Genomic DNA, 23,875 nt, shown 5'->3' on the forward strand with positions numbered 1-23,875 from the left:
CTCGTGGGGTTCGTGTGAGCATTAAATGAGATAATACGTGCCCTTATCCCCGTTGCAGGAAGGAGGAAGCTTGGGCCCAGAGGAGGGGAGTGGCTGGGCCTGGAATGCCCACTGTGGGGTGACGGATGAGGGGCCGGGCCTGGGTCTCCAGGCGCTGCTTCTCCTTTTAGTGTTATGGGGGGACCGGGCCGGTGTCTGTGTGCCCACCCAGTCCCCCCACCTCCACCTCCACCTTCTCCTGGGCCCTGAGGCCCTGCCTCCCCGCAGCCCGGGCCGGGGCGCGCTGAGGTGTCCAGGTCCCCCCAGGGCACAAGATGCCCTCTCCCCCAGCCCCCACCCCGCTTCCCTCCAGGGGCCATGATGCTGTCTTGCTTTCGCTTGTAATAAAGAAAATATTTCAGCTACCCTTCCACAGTTGCTTGGCAACCCCAAAGCGGGGTGGGGGGGGGCCAAGGGGGGAGGGGAGGGAGAGGACTCGGGAGCCAATCTGGAGACAAAGAGTAGGATTTGGGTGACACGGAGCCCGTCCATACTGCTAACCTGGCCTGGCTGGGACCGTGGGCGAGGGCGGGGCTCCCCCACCCCTGTGTCTCACACCAATAAATATGGATTAGGGAAATGGGCAGCGTTTTTCCCACGGGCCTGAAAGGCCGCATCTGACCTTTCTACCCCCTTTATGTACCAACGTGACAGTCGGAGGGAGCAAAGAGCAGGACCCCCTGAGATGCCTCCCCCCACGGCCTTCTGACTCGGGGAAACTTGTCACCCTCCTCCTCTCCCCGGCCCCAGACCGGGTCACGGCCTGTCCCGGTCCCTGTCCCAGGGGTGAGGAGGAGGCTGGCCTTCAGGTGGGAGCCAGGAGCCCCGGCCTCAAGGTCCACCTGAGGCCCTGCCTGCTTCGATGGCTCAGAGCCAGGTGAGGGGGCAGGTCCTGGGTTGGCCCGGAAGGGGGCTCCCTGCTCCGCGCCCCATCTCCCCAGCCCACCTCTGCCCGGACCCTCCAGTGGAGCCCTGCTCGCCACCGTCCTCTCTCCTCCCCTGTCCCCCTGGCTCTGCCCTCCTCCCTCCACGCTCCTCTGTCCCTCCCTCTGGCGTCTCTCTCTCCCTCCTCTTCTCCAGGGTGGGCCCCCGCGGCCCCAGTCCTCCTCCTATTGTGGTCCCCACCCCCCCAAAAAAAACACTAGGAAGCCCATGAAGCTAGCCGTCCCCAAAGAGAAAGTGGCGGGAGGGGTCGTGAAGGAGGGCGGGGTGAGCGGTGATCTCGCCCCCTGGTGCCCTGGCTCCCGGGCCGGCCGCTGGCTGGGGGCGGAGAGCGGCCGCTGTGAATGGAGTCAGTGTGGAGCCGGGAAAAGCAAACACAGCGGCCTGGGCCACGCTGGGCTGCTGGGGCGGGGGGTGGGGGGGGCGGGCACAGGACGGGGGCAGGGGCCCGGGCTCCCTCCATCAGCTGTCTCCTGGCCCCCCCGGGCCCGTGGCTTCCTGGAGGACCTTTGCCCCACAGTGTCCAGAAAGGGGGTGGGTTTAAGGGCTGGGGACAAATTCTGTAAGAAACACCTTCACCCTTTTCCCAGGAATCCTTTCCTGCCCCCCTGCCCCACCCCCAGCCTACTCGCCCAGCAGATGCCAGGAAAGTCTGTGCCCAGGAAGGGCTGGCTGGCACCTGCGGGCCTGCCTGACCAGCCCTTCTCAGCAGCAGGAACTGGGTGGGGAAGTCAGCTTGTGCCCGAGACAGGCCCAGCAGTGCCGTCCGCCTGCCCGGGCCGAGGGGGACCCCAAGGTGCTCTACCCAGGTGAGTGCTGCTCTGTGCCCACAGACAGGCAGGGAGGGAGCGTGAGCTGTCCTTTCCGGGACCCCCGGCGCCCCCGCGCCCGTTGCGAGTCCCTGAGAATCTGCCACATTTCCCACTGGGCTGCCTTGCCCTGTGTCTAGGGTGCACGTGACACTGGTGGTTCGGCCGAGGAAGCCAAAGGGATGGTTGGGGAAACCGGAGGCAGAGCGGGGGGGCAGGAAGGGCTGGCGTGTGGGGACCAGGACCCCCTGGTCCCGGCCGGCGTTTGGACTGGACCGGTGGACCCCCAGCGCTGCCCGTGGCGGCCCCCTCTGAGCACTCAGGTTCTGGAAGACTTCTGGAAAGAGTGCGAAAGGGTTAGCAGCGCACCCTGGGCAACACAGTGAGCTGCAGCACTGGGACTCAAACCCACCAGGTCCCCTTAGGACGCCGAGGGCGGCGGCACTGTTTGTGCTACCGACGCCACGCTTGGCCATCTGTCCTTGCTCTGCGTGCACAGGTCGGTCCCTGCGGACCGAAGGGCCAGGGGCAGACTCTGGGCAGCGCCTCCTCGGGTCCCCTCTCCTTCTGGCCTCTCTCCAGGAACCACACCCGGGGCTGACCGCCCTGCTCAGGCACCGGGGGCGCCGCTAGCTCCTTTCACTGTCTCGGGGAAGCCGCGGCTGGCCTTTGCCTTAGGGATCCCAAAGAACAGGGCCCCTCCGTGCTCTCCGTGTCTAACCGCGGGCCCTCATGCTGCAGTCCAAGCCCAGCCGCTTCCCGGAAAGCAAGGTCTACAGCCGACTGTCTGCCACGGCGTCCCCACAGCGCCCACCTCGAGGTGTCCTGGCCGCGGGGCCTGGTGGGGAGGACCTTGCCAAATAGAAACAGGCCGTGCTCACAGTGATCCTGGCGCCACGGGGGCCGGTCAGAGAGAGGCAAGGAGTCCAGTTTCAAACCCCAGCTCTGCGTGGGCGTGGCCGACTGACTCGGATTCCCACACCTCAGTGTCCTCCTTGTCTGTGAGGTGCAAATACCTGCCGCTGCCCTGGCCGGTGTGGCTCGGTGGGTCGGAGCGTCATCCCATAGACCAAAAGTTCGAGAGTTCGATTCCCAGTCAGGACATACACCCAGCTGTTCCGGGCCTTCCCTGTACCTCACCGAATGGTCCCCACACTCCTGTAAGGCGGGCGCAGTTGTACAGATTGGGGAACCGAGGCAGAGGACGCTGAGGTGACCTGTCCTCCGTAGACGCACTACCGGGAAAAACCTAGTTGGCTTTCGAACCCACGGCCCGTCTCCAGAGCCCCAGGAGTCCTTAGATGTTCCTTCTCCCGCCTCTGATTCCTGAGGGGTCCCCGCTAGGGGTCATGGTGTCCAGTCCCTAGCATGTGGGTGTCTGCCGGGGCCAGCCTCTGCTCTCGGGCAGGAATCAATCTCGTTTCTGAAGGCACCTGCTCCAAGGGTGGAACCCCCCCTGGGGGTAATCAGACATTTATTTATTCATAGCCTTCTGGCCGGGGGAAGAGGCCCTCCCACCCAGAGCGCACCCCGGTCCAGCTGCCTCCAGCCTCTCTCTCCTTCCCGCTGCAGCCTAATCAATCAGAGGCGAACCAGCCCTGCGCCGCCCCAGCCCCGCAGCCTCCCCGCTGTGTGGGCCTGCACAAGCGGCCCCACCTCTCGGGGCGCCGGGCATGGGCTGTAAACTGGGGTTAACGATGATGCGCCTGCTTTGTGAGGCTGGTGAGGACCGAACGAGGTAAAAGAGGTCGAGAAGCCCATGGTTCCCCGGGGTCGTTTCCGTACACCCCGTCACCGGGGAAGTTTCTCTGAGCGCACAGAGCGCCCGAAACCCCGAGGACAGGCCCGGCGTTCTCCCCGGAGTGCGGAGCTGGCTCCCGCGCGGCTTCCGCAGCCGTCATTTGCGCTGATCATCAGTCGTTCGTTCCTCTCCTCCTTTGGGAGAGGAGGAGGGGGAAGAGGCCGTGAGGGCTCCGCATCGTCGTTTAGAAAGGCCGAAGGCCAGGACAGGGTCGGTGGTCACAGAGCCTGGCACCCATGTGCTCAGAATGCAGCAGTGAATACCCATCGCCATCATCACCATCACCATCACCATCGACACACTGCAAGGTCTGAGCCTCCGGCCTTTGGCCTTACAGTGCAGCCTCCTCATTACAGACAGGGACACCGAGCCCCAGAGTGGGGGACTTGTTAGGTAGGTCACATAGCAAATCGGTGGTGGAGCAGGAAGCAGCTCTCAGCCCCTTCGCCACCCCACCCCCCAATTCCCATTTGGATCTCTCCTCCTTCGCCCCTTCCCCACCTCCAGGCCTCCTCCAGCATGCCCAAGGTCAGGGCCTGGCACCCGGCCCCCCCCAGGCGGAGCCCGGGATGCCCAAGGTCAGGGCCTAGCACCCGGCCCCCCCCAGGCGGAGCCCGGGAGAGCAGTGAGCGGGGCTCGGAGCAGCAGGCCCGGCACTCTCAGGCCTGGCTCTTTGTCTGCCGCTTTGTGATGGTAAGTGCCGCTCCTAAATCAGTTCTGTGACACTGTTATTGTTGCCCAGGGCGCGAAGAGTCTAAACTTTTCCCCTGAGGTCAAGAATGTGGCCAGTCCCCAAGCCGCCCGCCTGGAGCAAGGGGCCTGGGTGGCGGGGGGGTGGGGCTGGGTCGAGATGCGGCGGGGAGGGGGTCAGTGGGGACAAAACGCTTTGAAATGCCTCCTCTCCATCACTGCCAACATTGTCCGCTGCCCACGGGGGGCCTGGCACCGCCTCGCCGGGGCTCCGGCCCCCAGCCCTGGCCGGGCCCGGCCCGGCATCTGAAAATGGACAGAAGGTTATTGTCCCTCCTTGCAGCCCTTTGTCTGCCCCGGTTCCAGATGTCTAGGCTGGGACCAGGGAGCTGACCCATGGTGGGCCGGGGGAGGGGACAGAGGGGGAGAGCACGGGTCACTGCGTCCTGCGGGGTCGTTCCCAGACCCTGAGACACCACCCAGCCATGGCCTAGTCACCTCCTGGGCTGTCTCAGCCCCGGGATGGTCCCTGCTCCCTTGTCCGTCCTCTCCTTCCTCCAGACCAGGGTCGGGCCGGCCTCAGGAAGGAAGGCCGCGGGGGTGCAGGAGTGAAGAACGGGGTGCCTTGGGATCCCTGTGGCTCCCCCTGGTGACTGTGCTCCTGGGCAGCCTGCTGTCCACTGTGTCAGGGTTCATTCACTCACGAAGTAACTACCAAGCCCTCCTACGCGCCAGCTCTGTGCCGGGCGCCGGGGCGCCCCGTGGTGGGCGACACCACCCTTCCAGGTTGTGGTTAATGGTCCTAATAGGAAGGGGTAACATGCCTCCCGCTTTCTCGGTGTTGGGTGGCGTGCTAACCACGCTACCTGCGTTATCTCGTCCTCCTCCCAGCAGAGTGAGGACGCAGTGGGTGCGTTCTTGTGTCTGTTTTCCAGCTTTGGACACGGAGACTCCGAGACGTGGAGTCTCTGCCCAAAGCCCGGCTGCCAGGAAGCAGCAGGGCTGGGATCCGAGCCCAGGCTGACTGCCGCCACCAAGAGGGATCATCTGCTAATAAATACTTGGAAGGTGAGGGACACGGAGCCTGGCGCCGCTCCGGCTCGGCCTGCGGGAGCCGGTGGCGGAGGCCACTGCGCCCCTCGGCTTCCCATTTCTCGGATGGTGCTAACTGAGGCCCAGACCAGGGAAAGAAAGCCTGGGGCGAGGAACTCGGGGGGACTTACACAGCAGCACCAACAGTGATTCTGGAGCTGGCCAGAGAGGGGCAGGGAGTCCAGTTTCAAACCCCAGCTCTGCGTGGGCGTGGCCGACTGACTCGGATTCCCACACCTCAGTGTCCTCCTCGTCTGTGAGGTGGAAATACCTGCTGCTGCCCTGGCCAGTGTGGCTCGGTGGGTCGGAGCGTCACCCCATAGACCAAAAGTTCGAGGGTTCGATTCCCAGTCAGGACAGTGTGGGTCCCCACTGTGGGTTCGATCCCTGGTTGGGGTGCACACGAGAAGGTGACCATTGATGCTTCTCTCTCTGTCTCTGTCTCTGTCTCCCTCCCTCCCTCTGTCTCTCTCTCTCAAAGCAATGAAAAAATGTCCTTGGGTGAGAATAAAAAAAAAAAAAAGAAAAGAAAATATTCCCCACTTCCCAGGGTAGTTGTGAAAATTAAGTCACATCACACACTTCAAGCACTTAGCGCCGTGCCTGGCACCCAGCGGCACTCGGGGACAGCTGTTACTGTTATTGTTTCAAACTTGCTAACGTTTATCCCTCTGAACCTTCCTCTCACCTGGGGTCACCCGAGGACAAGGCTCGTTGTGGGGAGTGGGGAGAGGCAGCCATTGTTGATGGGGGTGGGGGTAGCATGCTTGGTCTTCCTGGGGTCTCTAGAAGTCTAGTGCGGAGGCACTCCTGTGGGGCTCGGGGGAGGCAGAAGGGATGGGCGGCGGGGGGTGCGGTGGGGGGGCCGCCTGGGCCCAGAGGAGTTAACAGCTCCCAGGCCCTGGCCCAGCCGGGCTGCCACGCTGCAGCCCAGCCACAGCAACGGTTTCAGCGCAGGAGCCAGGGCTGCTTCCTGATGGGCAAAACAGCTGGCCGCCCGTGGAAAACAGCTGGCCTGGCCCCAGCCTCCCGCAGGAGGACGGAGGCAGAGCCTCAGAGGGCAGCTCCGCGTCTTGGGTGCTGGGAGAGGAAGTCCTGGCCAAGAGGGGAGTCCTCTGGAGTGGGTGTGGGTGTTGGGTGGGACCTCGGGAGAGGAGGGCGTGGGGGTGGATTCCTGGAGGAGAGACCAAGGTAGGCTAGGTCTCAGTGGAGTGGGCAGGGTGACTCCAGCGGGATTTGGGGGGCTCTGTCTCCCCTCAAATAGGAAAGATGAGAGGCGGAGGAACAGATGGGGGGCAAGCCTGTGCTCAGCCCTGGGTCCTTTGGGGACCGGGCTTGGAGCCTGAAGTGGGGGGGAGCCCAGGCGGGGCTCCTAGACTCCCACCCGCCGCACGGCACCCAGGACCAGGAGTGGGGCATGGGCTCGTCCTCTGGCAAGGATCGTGGGCTTCCGTGGCCCCAAAGCAGGACAGGGGCCCAGAGAGCCCCCAACCCGGGCGATGTGAAGCCGGCAGCTGGTAAGAAAGAGCTCCACCCAAGCATCCTCCCAGCTGTGGGTTCCATTGCCAATCTGCTTGGGACCCCCAATGCTGGGGCCCTGTCGGGGCCCTGGGGTACCCCCAGGCTGCCCCACCAGTGGGGAAGGGAAGCGGCACCTGAGACCTCACGTGAGGTTGGGCAGGGCAGGCAGAGGGTTAATGGGAGTGCGGCCAGGGTCCACTGGACCAGAGCCCCCTGCCCGGACTCTCGATGCCCAAGTCCTACAGGCCAGACACCCCTAAAGTCTCTCTGAACAAGGTGGCCTCCAGCCCACCTTCCCAATCTCCGGGAAGAGGCGGTTGGTCCCCCATCAGGTGTGCCACCCTCAGCGCCCTTCTTCCTGTGGAGGCCACCCTGCAGAGCCTTCGCCAGTGGGCAGGCTCAGGAGCTCGGGCTCCCAGCGGGAAGAAGGTCCTGGGGAGGGGGACAGTTCTTCTGGGGTCTCTTATTTCCTGATGCCAGAGCGAAGCCTAAGGCGCTGGCGCCACCACCTGGCTGTAGCCAGAACTACAGGGGCCGAGGGACGGGAGTGAAGATGCTTGCGGGGAGAAACCTGCTCAACCAGGTGCTGGGCCAGGATGGGCTGTGTCCTGTCCAGGGCGACGGGCCCAGTTTTCCTCCAGGCGCGTGTCCTGCATGACCTGGAGAGCAAGGCCGTGGGCCCCGTAGGAGAGCGGCTTCAGACACTAGACTGCTTCAAGATCCCCGGGAAGGCTTATTGGTTTAACCTCCGCTCCCAGGGTTTCTGGTCCAATCGGGATGGGGAGGGCCTAGGAATGGGGATTTCTAGCAGTTTCCAGGTAACGCTGATGCTGGCTGATCCAGGCTGATCCAGGGACCACACTTTGAGAAGCACTGTTTCAGGATTGCTGTGAATTTGGCCCAGTATTACCTTTGTAGAGTATGTCTTATTATTCTATTTGGGGGCAAAAACAAATGTGTACCAGTGGGGTACAGGTGCTCCATCAGCCCACCTACACAGTGACCTCATCACCTTTCTGTCGGCCGGCTGGCCCTGCTCCAGGGCCAGGGATAAAATGGTGAGGGAGACTCTGGCTGGTGTGGCTCAGTGGATTGGGTGCCGACCAAAGGGTCGCTGGTTCAATTCCCTGTCAGGGCACATGCTTGGGTTGCAGGCCGGGGGCCCCCAGTAGGGGGCGTGTGAAAGGCAGCCACACAAGGATGTTTCTCTCTCTCTCTCTCTTTCTCCCTCCTTTTCCCTCTCTCTAAAAATAAATACATAAAATCTTAAAAAAAAAATGGTGATGGAGGGGGACAGGTCCCTGCCTCAGGACTCACAGCCAGGCAGGTCTGGCATGTGATCTTTCCGCCCGGAAGTCTAAAAGGCAGCTTGAAATAAGGTGCAAACAGAACCCAGTTTACGCTTCACCCTCTTGGGTCTTCCCCGCTCAGGAAGCAGCCCGCCAAGCAGCCCGGCTGCAGACGCGGTGGGTCCTCCGGGCTCCTCTCTCCAGCTCCCACATCTCCCCTCCCCCGTTCTGTGCGTCGTCCCTGTACGGGGGTCTCCCGCCCTCCGTCCCTAGCCCCGCGGTCCTCCCTCCGAACTGTAGCCAGACGGGTCTTTTGAAGACAAATCATTTCCCTTCCCTGTTTATCACCTCCCATATCTTTTCATTGTAGTTTTAAAAACTGTTTTTTTAATATATTTTATTTATTTATTTATTTTGGGGGGTGGAGAGAGGGAGAGAAACATGGATGTGTGAGTGAGAGAAACATCAACCGGCTGCCTCTCACACGCCCCCCACTGGGGACCTGGCCCGCAATCCAGGCATGTGCTCTGACCAGGCATCGAACCAGGGACCTTTTGGCTTGTAGGCTTTTGCTCAGTCCACTGAGCCACACCAGCCAGGGCAAAAAGATATGTTTTTAAAATTGATTTGAGAGAGAGAGAGGGGCGGGGGGGCGGAGAGAGAGAGAGAAGTTGATTTGTTGTTCTGCTTATTTATGCATTCATTGGTTGATTCGTGTATGTGCTATGACCTAGGATGGAACCCACACCCTTGGTGTGTCAGGATGACCCTCTGACCAGCGGAGATAGCCAGCCAGAGGTTTTCACTGCACTTTAAAAAATGCAGTGTCCTGTCGTGGCTTCAAGGCCCTCGGTGGTCCTTGCCTCCTCCCACGCTCCCCTGGCTCCCTTTGCTCCAACCACGCCGCCCCCCCCCCCCCGCCCGGCTTGTTCCTGCCGCACGACACTGTCCCCACCTGCTCCCTCCTCGGGGAACACTGTTCCCCCAGAACTCTCCTTGGCAGGCTCCCCTTGGGCTCTGCGATGTCTTCACTGACCCCTCGACTCCCCTCCCACCCCCAGCTGCTCTCTGTTTTTATGAACTCCTTATAGTTTGCTCCTAGCGCTTACTTTCTTTGCAACTGCCTCTTCACGCATCACCTGGCCTGGCCTGTCTGTCTCCTCGCGCCGGCCCGTGGGCTCGTGGGGCCGGACACGGTCTGTCTGCCTCGTGCGCCCCGTTACCGTTACCGAGGGCTCTGCTCGCGCCTGGCGTGTGTTCCGTGACAGCTGCTGAGTGGACGGGGTTACGCAGGATGCCGTGTAGGGCTCTGTCCCCGAGACACGACACTGGGGGTGGCTTGCCAGAGGAAGGGAGTTTAGGCTGAGATCGGAGGGCGTGTAAACGTTGGCCAGAAAGACCAGTTCACGCAGAGGAACAACAAGGAAAAAGGGTGTGGGAAGGTCCTAAAGCAAGGAGTGTTCTGGAAACCGTACACCGTCCAGTCTGCCTGGAGCAGAAGGTCGGGTGGGAGGAGAGGGCAGGGGGGTTGAAGAGTCAGGCAGCCCCCACAGGGCCCCGCTGCCCCTGGAGGGGTTTGAGCTCTTTGCTGAGGGCCGTGGGCAGTCCCCACCCCACCCCACCACGACTGGCATTTTGGAAAGGGCCACTGAGTGCAGAATGGTTTCCAGGGAGAAAGCCAGGGGATGCGGGGAGCTGGGCGGTGCAGGGCCCAGGTGAGCGGTGCCGGCGCCTGAGCCACGTAAGTGACAGTGCCTAAGGGAAGAGGTGGCCGCGTGCAGGGGACATCAAGGAGGGTGAGGTGATGGGCTGGGCCGAGAGAAGAGGAGTTTGTTGTCAGTGACACCCGGGTCTCCAGCACGAGGGACCGGGTGGGCGGAGGTGCCGTTCAATAGAGTGGAGAGGCCAGCTGAGTGGGAGCAGGTCCGGGGAGAGACAGAGGCTCTGTTTTGGACAGACGGACTGTGGGTCTCGGTGGGCGGTAGAGGTGCGTGCCAGTTTTCCAGGAACTGGGAGGAGGAAGCAGTCCGTGTGTTCAGCTGCCCTCTTGGGTGAGGAGGAAGCGGCCGTTGAGGGAAGCGGCCGGGAGGTGCCGGTCTCGGCAGGAGCAGGTGGGCTGCAGCAGCCTCGGCCTGTGTGGAGCTCTGCACGGAGAGAGGCAAGCAGAGCACAGGATCCCCTCCCAGAAGTTTGCAGGGGGGGCTGCAGCTAGGGGCCGGCAGGCCGCTTGGTGTTTTGTATCTGAGGTCGGGGGAGAGTTAAGTCCTTTGGAATGTCAAAGGAAGGATCCAGAAGACAGGGAGGTTGGCCGTCCAGGGAGGGCAAGGGGGTGGCATTTAAAGCCCAGGGGTAGTTCCGTCATAAGTGGGGGAGCCTCTTTCACTGCACTGGGCGGGGAGGCCAGAGGCTGGCTCGGGTGCAGGAGCTGGAATTGGGAGTTCCCGGCTGATGGCTTCTGTGTTCTTCAGAAAGTATCAGGGAGGGGTTGCAGGCCAGGTCCCCAGGAGGGGGCATGGGAGAGGCAACCACACATCGATGTTTCTCTCCCGCTCTTTCTCCCTCCTTTCTCCTCTGTCTAAAAATAAATAAAATCTTAAAAAATATATATGCATTTATGTTTAGAGAGAGGACAAAAAAGAGGGAGAGAAACATCAGTGTGTGGTTGCTTCTCGCATGTCCCCAGCCTGCAGCCCGAGCATGTGCCCTGACTGGGAACTGAACCAGCAGCCCTTTGGTGCTCTGGCCGACACTCAATCTGCTGAGCCACATCAGCCAGGGCTGGGTAAATAAAATCTTAAAAAAAAAAAATCGGGGAAAGACCTGAGGACTTCCACTGCGGGGCCATTGGCCGGGAGGTGGTCCCACCTGGAGGGAAGCTTCCACTGGGCCTGGTGGAAGCACTGGAGCCAGGTGGGCGACCTGCCCCATCGCTGGGCAAGTCCGCTCCGTGCTGGGCCCCACCCCTGCCCCTCCCAGTGGAGACAGTGTGCACAGACTCAGCCCCCCTCCCTGCCCCAGGGAAGTGGCTGAAGGGAGAACCAAGGGTGTTGCAGGAAAGCAGGCTCTCCTGGTGGGCTGTGAGCGAGGGGGAGTTTGACTTCCTCTCCCGCCCTGTCTTCCAGCCCCAGGAATTCCCCCTGGGGGCAGGCTCCGTGCAGGTGAAAGCTTCAGGACATCCTTGCAACCCGGTCCGGATGAGGGCCCGAGGTTCCGGGAGAGTGGCCCGCCTCAGGTGGATGGCGGGTGTCCAGCCGGAACCCTCCTCCGGTGCTTCCAGGCCCCTCCCCTTTACCGCCCTCTCCTGAGAGAGGCTGGAGACCCCCTATCTCAGCCGGGCCGAGGACCCCACTCCTCCCCAGGGGAAGGTTGCATCCCCTGCTTTGAAAGGGGTGCCTCCTAGTGTGGTGCCTCCTAGTTCTGCACTCAGTCTAAGAGTGGACTTTGCTCTTTCAAAGGGTCGAAGCAGTGCCGGAGCCGGCGACAGAGGCGAGGGCGAGGACGATGACGCGCGGGGGACACCGAGCTCGGACCGCAGCGGGACGGCGGGCCCAGGTCAGGAGGACCCCTTCCGCACCCCTGAAGTCGGTCTTGCTTTCAGGCCCACGAGTCTCCTCGGGACTCTGCGAAGTTCCGTCTGGACACGCCAGAGGGCGCCCGGGGGACGGCGGCGGCGCCGCCGGAGAACCCGGCCGGGCCGCGAGGATCAGTCCCTGCCGGGCGGGGTGGGCGGCCGAGGGCGGAGGGTCAGACGGAGGCCCGGCGAGTCTGGACTCTGGGGTGTCGGGCGCTCGGTGGAGCCGGTTTCCGGGGGCTGCACGCTCAGGGATTTGGAGTAGAGCGTTCGCAGACGCCGGGACGGCTCGGATGCCGTCACCCCACACTCTCCCCTCTCTCCCCCTCCCTCCTCCCGCGTGGAGCAGGGAGGGGGCTGCTCCCGGGTCGCGTCTGGGGCGGGTCTCCGGGCCCTGGCCCTCCGGTGCCTCTAGCCGAGGAGAGGACACTTGAAAACCACCGTATAAGGCGGGGAAGTGGGAGGCTACTTGGGGGGGTATGTCCCCCCCACCCCCCGCCCCACTCCGGACCTCCTCGGCTCCACCCCGGCCCCGGGCCCCGCCCCGGCCCGGCCGCACCGCCCACTCCCCTCGGCTGGGCCCGGAGCCCCGGGGGCCGCCGCCGCCGCAGCCCGAGCGCCCGCCATGCGCGCTGCCCCCGCAGCCCCGCTGCTCCAGCTGCTGCTCCTGCTGGGGCCGCCGCTCCAGGTCACCGGCGTTGCGGAGCCTCCGCCGCCCATCGTGGTCATTGCCATCCTGGCCCGCAATGCTGAGCACTCGCTGCCCCACTACCTGGGTGCTCTGGAGCGGCTGGACTACCCCCAGGCCCGGCTGGCCCTCTGGTGAGAGACCCCGGCATGGGCACCCACTGGGCGTCTGCCCCCCAGCCCCATGGGGCCATCTGCTTCCCGTCCAGACACCACCCAGACAGGCGCCTCCCCTGGCAGACAGTCCTGCACGGCCCCTGGCCCCCGGCTGCCCCCCGGCTGCCCCCCGGACAGACCTCTGTCCCAGGCCTTGGGCTGACTCTAGGATGCCCACCCTGGCCCCTCCTCCTCCTCTCAGGACCACCTCTGGGTGCAGGCTGGGCCTGGCCCCTCTTCTGTCAGTGCCCAGACTCAACCCCACAGACCTGTGGTTGGCTTGACTTGCAGTGGAGCAGCTGACCGGGAACAGCTGGCGTCCCCTGGGGCCTGAGGTGGCAGGGATCTGCAGGACTGGGGGTTCCTGGGCAGCAGCCGGGGTGCTGTCAGCCCCGGCTCCGGGCTGCTCCAGGGGAGTCAGACCCGCCCCCTCCCCCTGGGCTGGTTCCAGACTCTGTCTCAAGAGGGTTGGTCCTGCCAGCTGATGGCAGGGCCCCTCTCCGGTGTCCCCGCCCCCCCACCCAGGCACCCCCGCAGGGCACTGGAGTCAGAGGCCACAGTCTCTGGAAGCCAGGACAGGGAGGAGCCCCAAGCTGAGGTTGGGGATAAACTGAGGGAAGTGACCAGCTGCTCCTCACAGCGCACCAGACTCGGGCTGGGGGTGGGGCCGCGGCCTGGGGAGGCTGCCCACAATTACCACAGTTTGGGAGCTGTGAGTCCCACCCCTACGGGACTTGACACGTAGTGAGTGTTCATTCCTGGGGAATTGGCTTAAAGGGCCAGTGTCCCCTAAAGCCTGGGCTCGCGGCTAAGCCCCCCGTACCCCCGCTCAGTCATGGGAGAGGAGAGGAGAGGCTGTGTTCTGTGACACGTTCTGTGGGCCATCGGCACTCCTCGGGGACACTCGGACGGTCGTTTGGTCCTCATGGCGACTCTTGGGCAGAGAGAAGCCCCAGCTTTTCTGTCCGGCCCGGACTCAGGGGAAGGGGCCGACCTGTGGCCACCCGGCAAGGAAGGTGGGGAATCAGGCCACGGGGCAGGTGTGCTCTTCAAAGCCGAGGTGGTTCACATCTTCCCGAACGCACCCAGGTTCTGTTGTCTCAGCCTGCTGGGCTGGCCCCGGCCCCGGCCCCGGCCCCGGCCCCGGCCCCAGCCAGGCGTCTTACAGTCACAGAGGGAGACGCCGAAGCCCAGAGAGGGACGGGGACCTGCCTTAGGCCGCACAGCGGGTCGCACACCTGTGACGGGGACTCGGCTGCCCGCTCTCAGACCCTCCCCTGTGACGCACCTGTCGCCCCTGCCCCCGGGAGAGCCGGCCAGCCTCGCAGGTGGCGGCGCTCCGCAGGCCGGGGCTGCCTCGGGGTTCGGTCCTTCTGCGTCCACACCCTCTTTCCTTCTGTGTCCCCAGGTGTGCCACGGACCACAACGTGGACAACACCACGGAGATGCTGCAGGAGTGGCTGGCCGCCGTGGGCAGTGACTATGCGGCCGTGTTCTGGAGGCCCGAGGGGGAGCCCAGGTGCGGATCCAGGGGTCGGGGGGTGGAGACGGGCACCGGCTGCGGCCCAGAGAGGAGCGGGGGCAGCGTCCAGGCCAGGGCGCTGTCCGCTGTCCTGCAGAGAGGGGGGAGGCGCCGGCCCCGGGGGAACACCTCCCCTCTGTACCCCGCAGGCCCTACCCGGACGAAGAGGGCCCCAAGCACTGGACCAGAGAAAGGCACCAGTTCCTGATGGAGTTGAAGCAGGAAGCCCTGGCCTTCGCCAGGGGCTTGGGGGCCGACTACATCCTGGTAAGAAAGCCTCGCCTTCGACCCTGCGACCCTGCGACCCTGCGACCCTGCGACGGGGCTGCCCACTCGGGCTGGGCCCGGGCCCTGGCAGAGATGGTGGTGTGGCACCTCCCCTGTGGCTCGCACCCTGCGCCAGAAAGCAGGCTGGATGTTGAGCTTTGCTCTCGGGGCTGGAACTCAGACTAGAGACTCAGCCTGGATCCCTGAGACAGAGACCCCAGGGCACAGCGAGCCTGGGTCCCCGACCCGGAGCCCAGCAGAGGCCTGCGGATCCGCTCCCTGAGTCACTTCTCAGAGGAAGGTCTTAGATTAGCAGCGCAGGTCCACTCTCTGGACCCGCTGCTGAGCCAGTGCCCCACTCTCGATCCTTGGCCCGGAGGCAGCTCCACTGGTTTGTGTGTTAGCCCACTCTCAGGGGACCCCACTGGCTTCTGGGAGCCACCCCAGTGGGTCTCTGGCAGTCTGGAGGGATCCCACTCATGCGTGACTCCCCGGGGCGCCGCGGCCCAGGCGAGGCTGGGGTCCGTGACCTGCCCCTCCTCCAAGTTCGCAGACACAGACAACATCCTGACCAACAACCAGACGCTGCGGCTTCTGATGGAGCGGGGGCTGCCTGTGGTGGCCCCGATGCTGGACTCGCAGACCTACTACTCCAACTTCTGGTGCGGGATCACGCCGCAGGTGAGGCCGGGGAGGGAGGGGCCCCAGGAAGCTTGGGGTTGTGGGAGGAGGGACCCAGAGAGCAGAGAGCCCGGAGGCCTCGGGGTCTGCGTGCTGTGGCAGGGAGCAGGGCTCTTGGGATGGAGGGCGCCCCTCACTGCCCAGAGCACCCCCTTCCCCAGGGCTACTACCGCCGCACGGCCGAGTACTTCCCTACCAAGAACCGCCAGCGCCGGGGCTGCTTCCGGGTCCCCATGGTCCACTCCACCTTCCTGGTGTCCCTGCGGGCGGAGGGGGCGGCCCAGCTCGCCTTCTACCCCCCTCACCCCAGCTACACCTGGCCCTTTGATGACATCATCGTCTTTGCCTACTCCTGCCAGGCCGCCGGTGAGGACAGCTCTCCTCCATCATCCCCCGGGAGCCTCTGGGCCTTCGCACGTGCTGTTCCCTCTGCTTCGCATGCCCTTCCCCACTCCACAGTTCATCTCGTTAGCTCATGTTTGTTCTTTGGGTCCCGTGGAGCCTTTCTTGAGCCCGCTGCTCTGGTGGGTTTGATCCTGCTTCTGGCTGTCCGCCTCGTGGCACTTTTGTGGATTCCTCCGCTAGGCAAATATTTGTGGCGTGCGCACCGTGTGCCAGAGGCTGGGGAGAGGGCGGTGAGTGGGAGCAGGCAGCCCCTGCCCTCCCGGAGCCTCCGTTCCCATCATTCCCAGGGGCACACAGATCAAAGTCCAGTCACAGCTGTGACAGGAAGGACAGCATCTTGGTTGTGGGTGCTCCGGGGGCTAGACTAGAGTTGGTCTAATCTGGGAAGGCTTCCTGGAGGATGTGGACTTTGGGGCTGAGATCTACAGGATGGGCGGGATTGCCCCAGCCTGGTGGCTCGGTTGGTGAGAGCGTTGTCCCAACATGTTCTAGCTGCGGGTTCGATCCCCAGTCAGGGCACATAGAAGACTCGATGAACAAATGCATAAGGAAGTGGAACAACAAATCGATGCTTCTCTCCTTCTCCCTTCTCTCTCTCAAATCAATTTTAAGCCCTGACCAGCGTGGCTCAGTTGCTTGAGCATTGTCCTGCAAAGTGAAGGGTCGCCAGTTTGATTCCCAGTCCGGGCACATGCCTGGGTTGTGGGTTCAGACCCCAATCAGAGGTGATATAAGAGACAACCAATCGATGTCTCTCTCCCTCTCTTTCTCCCTCCCTTCTCCTATTTAAAACTAAAAGGACCTGAGGGGGCAGGAGACATAAGAAGACGAGTGGCTGAGTACAGAAAGGGGTGGGGGCCGATGCAGGCCGAGGCCGGACGGGCAGGCTGCGCCCGCGGTGCGGGCCTGGTCAGTAGGCATCTGGGCTGTAGCCTGGGAGCTCCAGGCAGCTGTCGGAGGGAGGGTCCCGGGACAGGATCTGAACCCTGAACCCTGAAAAGCTGGTTGTTGGTCGTTTTAAGGTGGAAGTTACCTGACAGCGTCTGGGTTTGGAGAGGGTGAACCCAGGTCCGAGGAAGAGGGGTAGACGAGACCGAGGCAGACACAAGTGTTGGGGTTTGGTTCTGTGAAGGTCCCGCAGAGTGTCATTTGGGGCATGGACTGAGGGGGGGCAGGGGGGCAGGGAGGCAGGGGGGTGGGGCAGGACCTGAACGTCTCTGCTGGAGGTCAGGGTCAATGAGAAGAGCCAGCTTCACCCAGAGGTGCTGCACCCGAGCAGGCAGGGTGTGAGGGGTGGCCGGAGAGTGGAGCGTCGCCATCAGCTGTTCTGTGCGCGGGGTGTGGGTGGTGTCTGCGGTGCAGGTGTGCAGGAGGGGAATTACCACGTGCAAAAACTGAACGACACCAATACATGGAGAAAGCGTGAGAAGCAGCAAAAGCCCTTCTCGTTGCTCCCGCTGCATGGGGTGTGAGCCGCAGTGAGCTCACTGGCGGCTGGAGGAATTCAGTGGATGGTGGCCTCGCTCCCATCCCCCCCCCAGCGACCCACAGAGCCCCCCTGCCATGGGCCAGGCTCTGCTCCATGCTGGGCGTGCGGTTAACTTGTACGCAGACGCCGCGCGCCTGCCTCTGAGGAGCTCACGGTCCACAGAAGGTAAAGAGTGAATCAATGATTGCAGTAAAGGCGGCGAGTCGTGGAGAAATACAAGTCTGCGGGGGAGGACGGCGTGGAGGGCGAGGGAGGGTGTGGGGTTAGGCGTGGGGCTCAGGGCCGGACCTGGGCAGCGGTGGGTGGAGGCTGAGGCGTGAGGCGATGGCCCCACCGGGCGGCCTCCGTGGCCGGAGTCACTGGCTGGAGCCACAGGGGGTTTGCCTGCTCCTGCGTCACCCTGGCCCCCGAGGGTGGGGACTGGGTCTGTCTTGGCACCCAGCAGGTGCTCTAGCAACCTCTGCTAAATGAGCAACCCACCTCAGCAGAAAGCTTCCTATTTACATTTATATTATTTGATTCAAGCCCTTTCTCCGATCCCGCAGGCAGGGACACCGAGTCCCAGAGGGGACTCGCACCAGGACGCTGGCAGGACCAGGCCCGGGACCTCTCTGCCGGGTCCCGAGAGCCCTCCCCGCCCCGCCGGCCCTCACCGCGCCTGTCTCTGCAGGGGTCTCAGTCCACGTGTGCAACGAGCAGCGTTACGGGTACATGAACGTGCCGGTGAAATCCCACCAGGACCTGGCGGACGAGAGGGTCAACTTCATCCACCTGGTCCTGGAGGCGCTGGGTGAGGACTGGACTGGGGGCCGGGGGCCGGGGGGCCCGCCTGCGGGCGTCGCTTCTTCTCCGGGGCCCCAGGCCCCACTGGGCACTGGGTCCCACCCTCACCCCCAACGCATCCCGGACTCGGCGAGTCCTGCGCCCCACTGGGCCTCAGCCTCTCATCCGTGTGGTGGAGGCCGGTGGAGTCTGTGGTCTCCAAGGGCCCTGGCAGCTGGGCATTCTGCCGAGGGGCCGGGGATGGGGGTGGGGGGGCTAGGACTCCTGGGTCACTGCTGATGAGAGCCGTAGGGACTCACGCTTGGGGGTGCTTTCCTCCGCAGTGGACGGGCCCCCTATGCGGGCGTCGGCTCACGTGTCCCGGCCCCCAAAGAGTCCCACCAAGATGGGGTTTGATGAGGTAAGTTCCCTCCGCCGGCAGGACTGGGGTCGGGAGGTGGGTGGGCTCTCCCTGTGGGTCCTCGCCTCCCCTGTACCTGCGCCCCACTCCCATCTCCCCTGCCTCCTCCAGATCTTTGTCATCAGCCTGGCCCGCAGGCCCGACCGCCGGGAGCGCATGCTGAGCTCGCTCTGGGAGATGGAGATCGCTGGGCGCGTGGTGGACGCCGTGGATGGCCGGTGAGGCTCGAGGGGTCCACGGGAGCTCCCGGGGCGTGGGGAGAGCAGATGAATGAGTTGAGTGAGTTCCCTGCCCCGGGAGGTATTCAAACAGGGCCTGAGAAATGGTGTCCCAGGGCGCCCCAGAGCAGACAGAACCAGGACGGGCCCGCCCGTCCTCGGCCCACCGGAGGGGGGATAGTGCGGCGGTTAAGGCCCGGGACCTGGGGCCACTGGGCCCGGGTCCCAGCCCTGCCACTTGGCAGCTGTGCGGGTTCGACAAGCCACCCCCATCTCTCAGCCCTGCTGGGTGCACGGCCAACCGCAGCGTCTTCCTCTTAGGGGTTTGTGGGGGTTGGGGCCCAATGCGGTAAGTGTTCCAAGCTTAGGCGTCTGCGTGATAATGATCAGGGTTATTCTTCTCCAACCTGGCCTTAGGTCCCTGATGGGTGGGGTGGCGCAGACTGGTCCCGTGCCCCAGGGGAACCCGGGGTTACTCAGCCCCACGAGCGGGCTGTTGTTTGCTGCAGACGCTCCCGCCCTTCCACCCACAGGACTCCCACCCTCTGCTTGGGCCTCTGCCACGTTCCCCGTGTGCATCCTGGGGTGCCTCCCCCCAGGGCTGCCACCCCCTCCCCTGGGGGCCCCCCTGCCCGAGGGGGCGACGATCTCCCTGACTCAGTCACTGATGGCTTCAGGCCACACGAAGCAGTAACGAGGCTGAAACCGCCTTCAAACCAGGCGCCAGTGTGGCCGACCCCACACGCACCAGCCAGGCGCCCCCGGATGGGTCCCTGCTGGCCACCCCTCACCTCATCCCACCTGTCTCCCTCAGGACCCTCAACAGCAGTGTCATGAGGAGCCTCGGCGTGGACCTGCTCCCTGGCTACCGGGACCCCTACTCCGGCCGCACGCTGACCAAGGGCGAGGTGGGCTGCTTCCTGAGCCACCACTCCGTCTGGGAGGAGGTGAGGACCCGCCCCCTTGGCCCGCTCGTGGCCCTGCGGCGAACCCCGGGTGAATGATACATCAACAAAGGTGACCAGCGGCTTTAAACCTCCTGTGTGTCCAGCCCTCCGTCTCAGTCCTTCCACGGTCTCTGCTGAGCACCTACTGTGTGCTAGGAGGTATCCTCTCAGAGACGAGAGGTGAACAAGAAAAATGTAGCCCTGGCCTTCCTGGGACTTGGGGACCGGAGGGACCGTGGAAATCAGGAAAGGACCCACTTGCCATGGAAGGGCGGGGCACGGGCCGCCCCAGAGTGCGGACTGGCCTGGACTTCTGGCCCGGCACGGGGTCGGCGTGGGCCTCGCCGTGGCCAGGCCACGAGAGGAGCCTGCTCACCAGAAGAAAACAGTAGGAGCAAAGGCCCCGAGGCAGGGAGGAGTTGCCTGTTCGGGGCTGGGAAGAACAGCCTTGGGTGCGCCTCCAGCCAGGGCCGGGGCGTGGGCAGCGCGGAGAGGCCGCTGCTGGGACCCCCAGCTCCCGGACGCCGCTCCCTGCAGGAGGCGGCGCACAGCCGTGCTCCTTGCTTTTTTCTGCTGTCGAGAAACCACACGTGTCTGAGCTTTAGTCCGTTCATTTTCCGCGGTCTCCAAACCGGCTGCTGGGTGATGTGCAGGGCACCGTTCACTGAGCCGACTTCCTGTTCTTTGCACATTTGCAAAAGCTGCAGAAAGTGCTTTCTCTTTGGGATGTTGGGGGCTAGGGTCTCCCCCACCCCTCCCAGCCTGGCTTCCTTTAGGAGGCAGAAGTAAGGACCCAGACCCTGGCCTCCAGCAGGTGCAGGTTCAGATCCTGGCTCCGCCACTTCCCGTCTGTGTGTCCTTGGGCAAGGACACACAACCCTAACCCTAACCCTAACCCTAACCCTAACCCTCCTCCCCGAGCTTCTGTCTCCTGACTGCAGTACCGGCCATCGTGTGTGCTGCCCCCTGAGGGTCCCTGGGGACGGGCAGTGGCTCTGCGCCTGGGGTACAGTAGCACTCACTGAGTGTGGCATGGGTTCTGACCGCCGTCTCGAGTCTATTGTGGGGGGCCTTGTACGCCAGAGCGAGCGAGGTGTTGGGGTTTCAGTGCCCCCCCCAGGCAGTGGGAGCCCCAGTGGGCCCCGAAGCAGCGGAGGGGTGTGGCCAGGACTGAGCCTGTGACGCATCACCGAGGCCAGGGAGAGCGTCCGAGTTAGCCAGGTGGAAGGGGACGACCCGAATTTAAGGACCCGCCCCCACCCCACCTTCTACCACAGGTGGTCACCAGGGGCCTGGCCCAGGTCATGGTGTTCGAGGACGACGTGCGATTTCAGAGCAACTTCAAGGGGCGTTTGGAGAGGCTGATGGAGGAGGTGGAGGCCCAAAAACTTCCGTGGGACCTGATGTAGGCAGCCCGCACCCCCGGGGGGTGAGGGAGAGGGGTGGGCCTCTGGGGGCTGCGTCCTCCTGCGTGGGGCCTGTCTTCCCCCACCCTGGTCCTGGAGGACGGGGCGGGGGAGGGGGTGCTGGGACACACCAGGACCTGCAGTGACTCCTGGGACGCTTGACGTCACCTGCAGCTACCTCGGCCGGAAGCAGGTGAACCCCGAGAAGGAGGTGGCCGTGCCGGGGCTGCCGGGCCTGGTGGTGGCTGGGTACTCCTACTGGACCCTGGCCTACGTCCTGAGCCTGGCTGGTGCCTACAAGCTGCTGGCCTCCCAGCCCCTGCACCGGATGCTGCCCGTGGACGAGTTCCTGCCCATCATGTTTGACCAGCACCCCAAGTGAGTCTCCGGTCGGAGCAGGGCAGGCCCGCCTCAGCAGGTAGTGTGCCCCCGGCTGGGCAGGCGGGGAGGCTGAGGCTGGCCAGGCTGAGAACTTCTTCCGGGTCATCAAGGAGTAGTCGAGGAGTCCAGCCTCGCCCTGGACTCTGGCCAAACTAGGTATGAATTCTCTTGTGAATTCTCTGCTGGCCGAGTGGTTTTTATTAAGCTACTTCCCTGTTGTGGGCATCAGGTTCCTCATCTGGAAAGTGGGGTTAAGAGAAACCATGCCTTTTTAAAAAATACTTTATTTATTTATTTTTAGAGAGGAGAAGGGAGGGAGAGAAACACCAATGTGTGGTTGCCTCTTGTATGCCCCCAACTGGGGACCTGGCCCCACAACCCAGGCCTGTGCCCTGACTGGGAATCGAACCGGCGATCCCTTGATTTGCAGACCGGCTCTCAATCCACTGAGCCACACCAGCCAGGGCAGAAACCATGCCTTCCCCTGGCCGGCATGGCTCAGCTGGTTGGACCATCATCCCATAGTCCAAAAGGTCATGGGTTTGATCCCCAGTCAGGGCACGTATGAAATGGCAACCAACCAATATTTTCCCTCCCACATTGATGTCTCTCTTTTTTCTCAAAGCAATGGAGAGAGAGAGAGAGAAAAAAAAACCATGCCTCATGTTTGCTGTGAGGTCTGGACGGGGAAGGCAGTGAGGGGCTGTGGCCAGTTGAGGGTCCTGGCTCCAGGCCAGCGTGAGGTCCAGGTTGGGGGGCTCACCTCAGCCCCCTAAGCCGCGCCCCCAACCCCACAGCGAGCAGTACAAAGCACACTTTTGGCCTCGGGACCTGCGGGCCTTCTCTGCCCGGCCCCTGCTCGCTGAGCCCACTCACTTTGCGGGGGACGCTGAGTGGCTCAGTGACACGGAGACCTCCTCGCCCTGGGACGACGACAGTGGCCGCCTCATCAGCTGGAGCGGCTCTCACAAGACCCTTCGAGGCCCCCGCCTGGACCTGGCCGGCAGCAGTGGGCACGGCCTCCGTCCCCACCCCAGGGACGAGCTCTAGGTGAGGGCGGGGCTCGAAGAGGCCCCACCCCTGTGGGCTTCGGGGCTTCTCTTTGCTTTCAAGGCCAGCTCTGCGTCTGCCCCGGTCTGTTTTCGGCTTCTTAGCCCAGTCTCCTCTCTCCCTCTCCCTCCCTGACCCCGTCTCTGTGTGTTTTGTGTTTTTGGCTGTCTCTGCAGTTCTCTCTCTGCCTCTAGCTCTCTCGGTCTGTCTCTGCCTCTCTGTGTTTCTCTGTATCCGCTGACGTCTCTCTCTGCTCACCTCTGACTCTCCGTCTCTGCCTCTCACCGTCCAACTCCAGTGGTGTTCTCTCCTCTTGCCTCCCCTGCCCCACCAGGTCCAGGCGGTGACTCCAGAGGAGAACCTAGGGGGAGGAGGCCGGAGCTGTCCAGGGAGCAGAGTTGACGGTTGGTGGCAGGAGACGCCAGTGGCAGGAGACGCCACCAGGAACCCCAGAGCTGTCGGAGACCTGGCTGCCGCCTCAGGCATGGCCACTGGGGTGCGCTCCGGTGCCGCCTCTCGTTGGTGGAAACCAGAGACGCGTCCCCTTCCTCTGTCTCCTCGTGGAAGCCCAGGGCTGGCAGGCCCTCCCCCCCCCCCCCCGGGCCGGCCCACCCACCTCACGCCCGGCCCGGGGGAAGGAGGGAGGCTCAGGCTGGGCCCTGCTCGCCCTGAGGACCCAGCCGCTGGGGCCCCTCCACCCCCTTCTACCTCCACCTCAGCCCACCCCCTGACCCCCGGCTCAAAGCCTGGGTCTCCCCTGCCAGGGCCCACCCCTTCCCTGGCCAGCGGGAAACACAAGGAGGTGGGCGGAGGACCCAGCGACCAGTAGGTCCTCAATAAAATCCAGCTGGTGTTTGCACTTTATATTTTTTAACTCATGGCCGAGCCTCTTTGCTTGTTACAGGGCCTGGGATCTATGGGCCAGCAGTTAGGTGGAGAGACCGAGGGGAGGAGGGCAGCCTGGAGGCGGAGCAGGGCCCACCCGGCTTCTTTGCCTGCTGGTTGGTGCAGTGGAGGTGGGAAGAGAAGCCCAGTCCACAGGGGATGCGCACCCATTGGGACCGTCATGGTCACAGACCCAGGGCTGCCAATGCCTCCTGCCTTCGGATCTTGGCTCTGGGGCTGGAACCCCCCTGGTGGAAGTCGCTGGGGGAAGACCCAGGGCTCCCCTGTGGCCCGAACCAGTGCAGCCACCAGAGGGCGCTAGGCAGCAAAGCCTGGACCTTGTCGCTGGTGTGGGACAGAGGTCGGGAAGGGAGCCTGGGGCATCTGCAATCTGACCCCGTGCTGTGAGTTAGCAGCCGCAGCTCTGCACGCTTCTGCTCTTCTGCTCGGGACCTGCAGGCCTTGCTCCACTGCCCCACCCCGCACCCCTCGGAGTCGAGTTTCTGGGCCTAGCAACTGTCTCCAGTGCTTGCACCTGGGCAGCTGGAGGGGCGGGGAGGTGGCTGCCTTGGCCTCCACCGGCACAGGACCGTGGTCAGGCGGCTCTGCGGTTCCCTCCGCAGAGGAGCCCATGGCAGCCCCTTGACTTGGCCTTGTAAGTACTGGGTCCTGGCAGAGCCGGACAGGTACCCGCAGAGGCCGCGCCATCCTTCGCTTTGTCGTGGAGATGAGGTCCAGCTGGCCGGGCTCTGGCTCTGGAAGCCGGCGTTGCTGTGAGAAGGGCGTTGGGCCAGAACTGGGGGGTTGATGATTTGTTTGTTCCAAGAGTGAAAGCCACTGGTTC

At 63.8% G+C, this 23,875-nt stretch overlaps 1 protein-coding gene and 1 non-coding gene across 5 annotated transcripts; both read left to right on the forward strand.

The window, feature by feature from the left end:
* Nucleotides 1–1,676: 1,676 nt before the first annotated feature.
* CERCAM (cerebral endothelial cell adhesion molecule) lies at nt 1,677–22,736 on the forward strand. 4 transcript variants are annotated; one of them, XM_045846294.1, is made up of 14 exons: nt 1,677–1,790; nt 11,639–11,735; nt 14,006–14,116; nt 14,269–14,386; nt 14,933–15,067; nt 15,229–15,433; nt 17,632–17,751; nt 18,068–18,144; nt 18,256–18,362; nt 19,177–19,309; nt 20,587–20,714; nt 20,890–21,093; nt 21,894–22,146; nt 22,481–22,736. In XM_045846294.1, exons 3-13 carry the CDS (start codon nt 14,043–14,045, stop codon nt 22,144–22,146), a joined length of 1,554 nt encoding a protein of 517 aa, XP_045702250.1. In that variant the 5' UTR covers nt 1,677–1,790; nt 11,639–11,735; nt 14,006–14,042; the 3' UTR covers nt 22,481–22,736. The 4 variants fall into 4 exon arrangements, with proteins under 4 accessions (XP_045702250.1, XP_045702249.1, XP_045702248.1 ...); XM_045846293.1 differs by lacking the exon at nt 1,677–1,790 and adding an exon at nt 4,193–4,284; XM_045846292.1 differs by lacking the exon at nt 1,677–1,790 and adding an exon at nt 5,231–5,349.
* LOC123823626 lies at nt 3,544–3,763 on the forward strand. Its single transcript, XR_006786563.1, has one exon. It is a non-coding gene; the product is annotated as a small nucleolar RNA U3 (small nucleolar RNA).
* Nucleotides 22,737–23,875: the final 1,139 nt, after the last annotated feature.

This window comes from Phyllostomus hastatus, unplaced genomic scaffold (genome assembly GCF_019186645.2).
Source record: "Phyllostomus hastatus isolate PE091 unplaced genomic scaffold, TTU_PhHast_1.1 phas_contig_495, whole genome shotgun sequence".
NCBI lineage: Eukaryota > Metazoa > Chordata > Mammalia > Chiroptera > Phyllostomidae > Phyllostomus > Phyllostomus hastatus.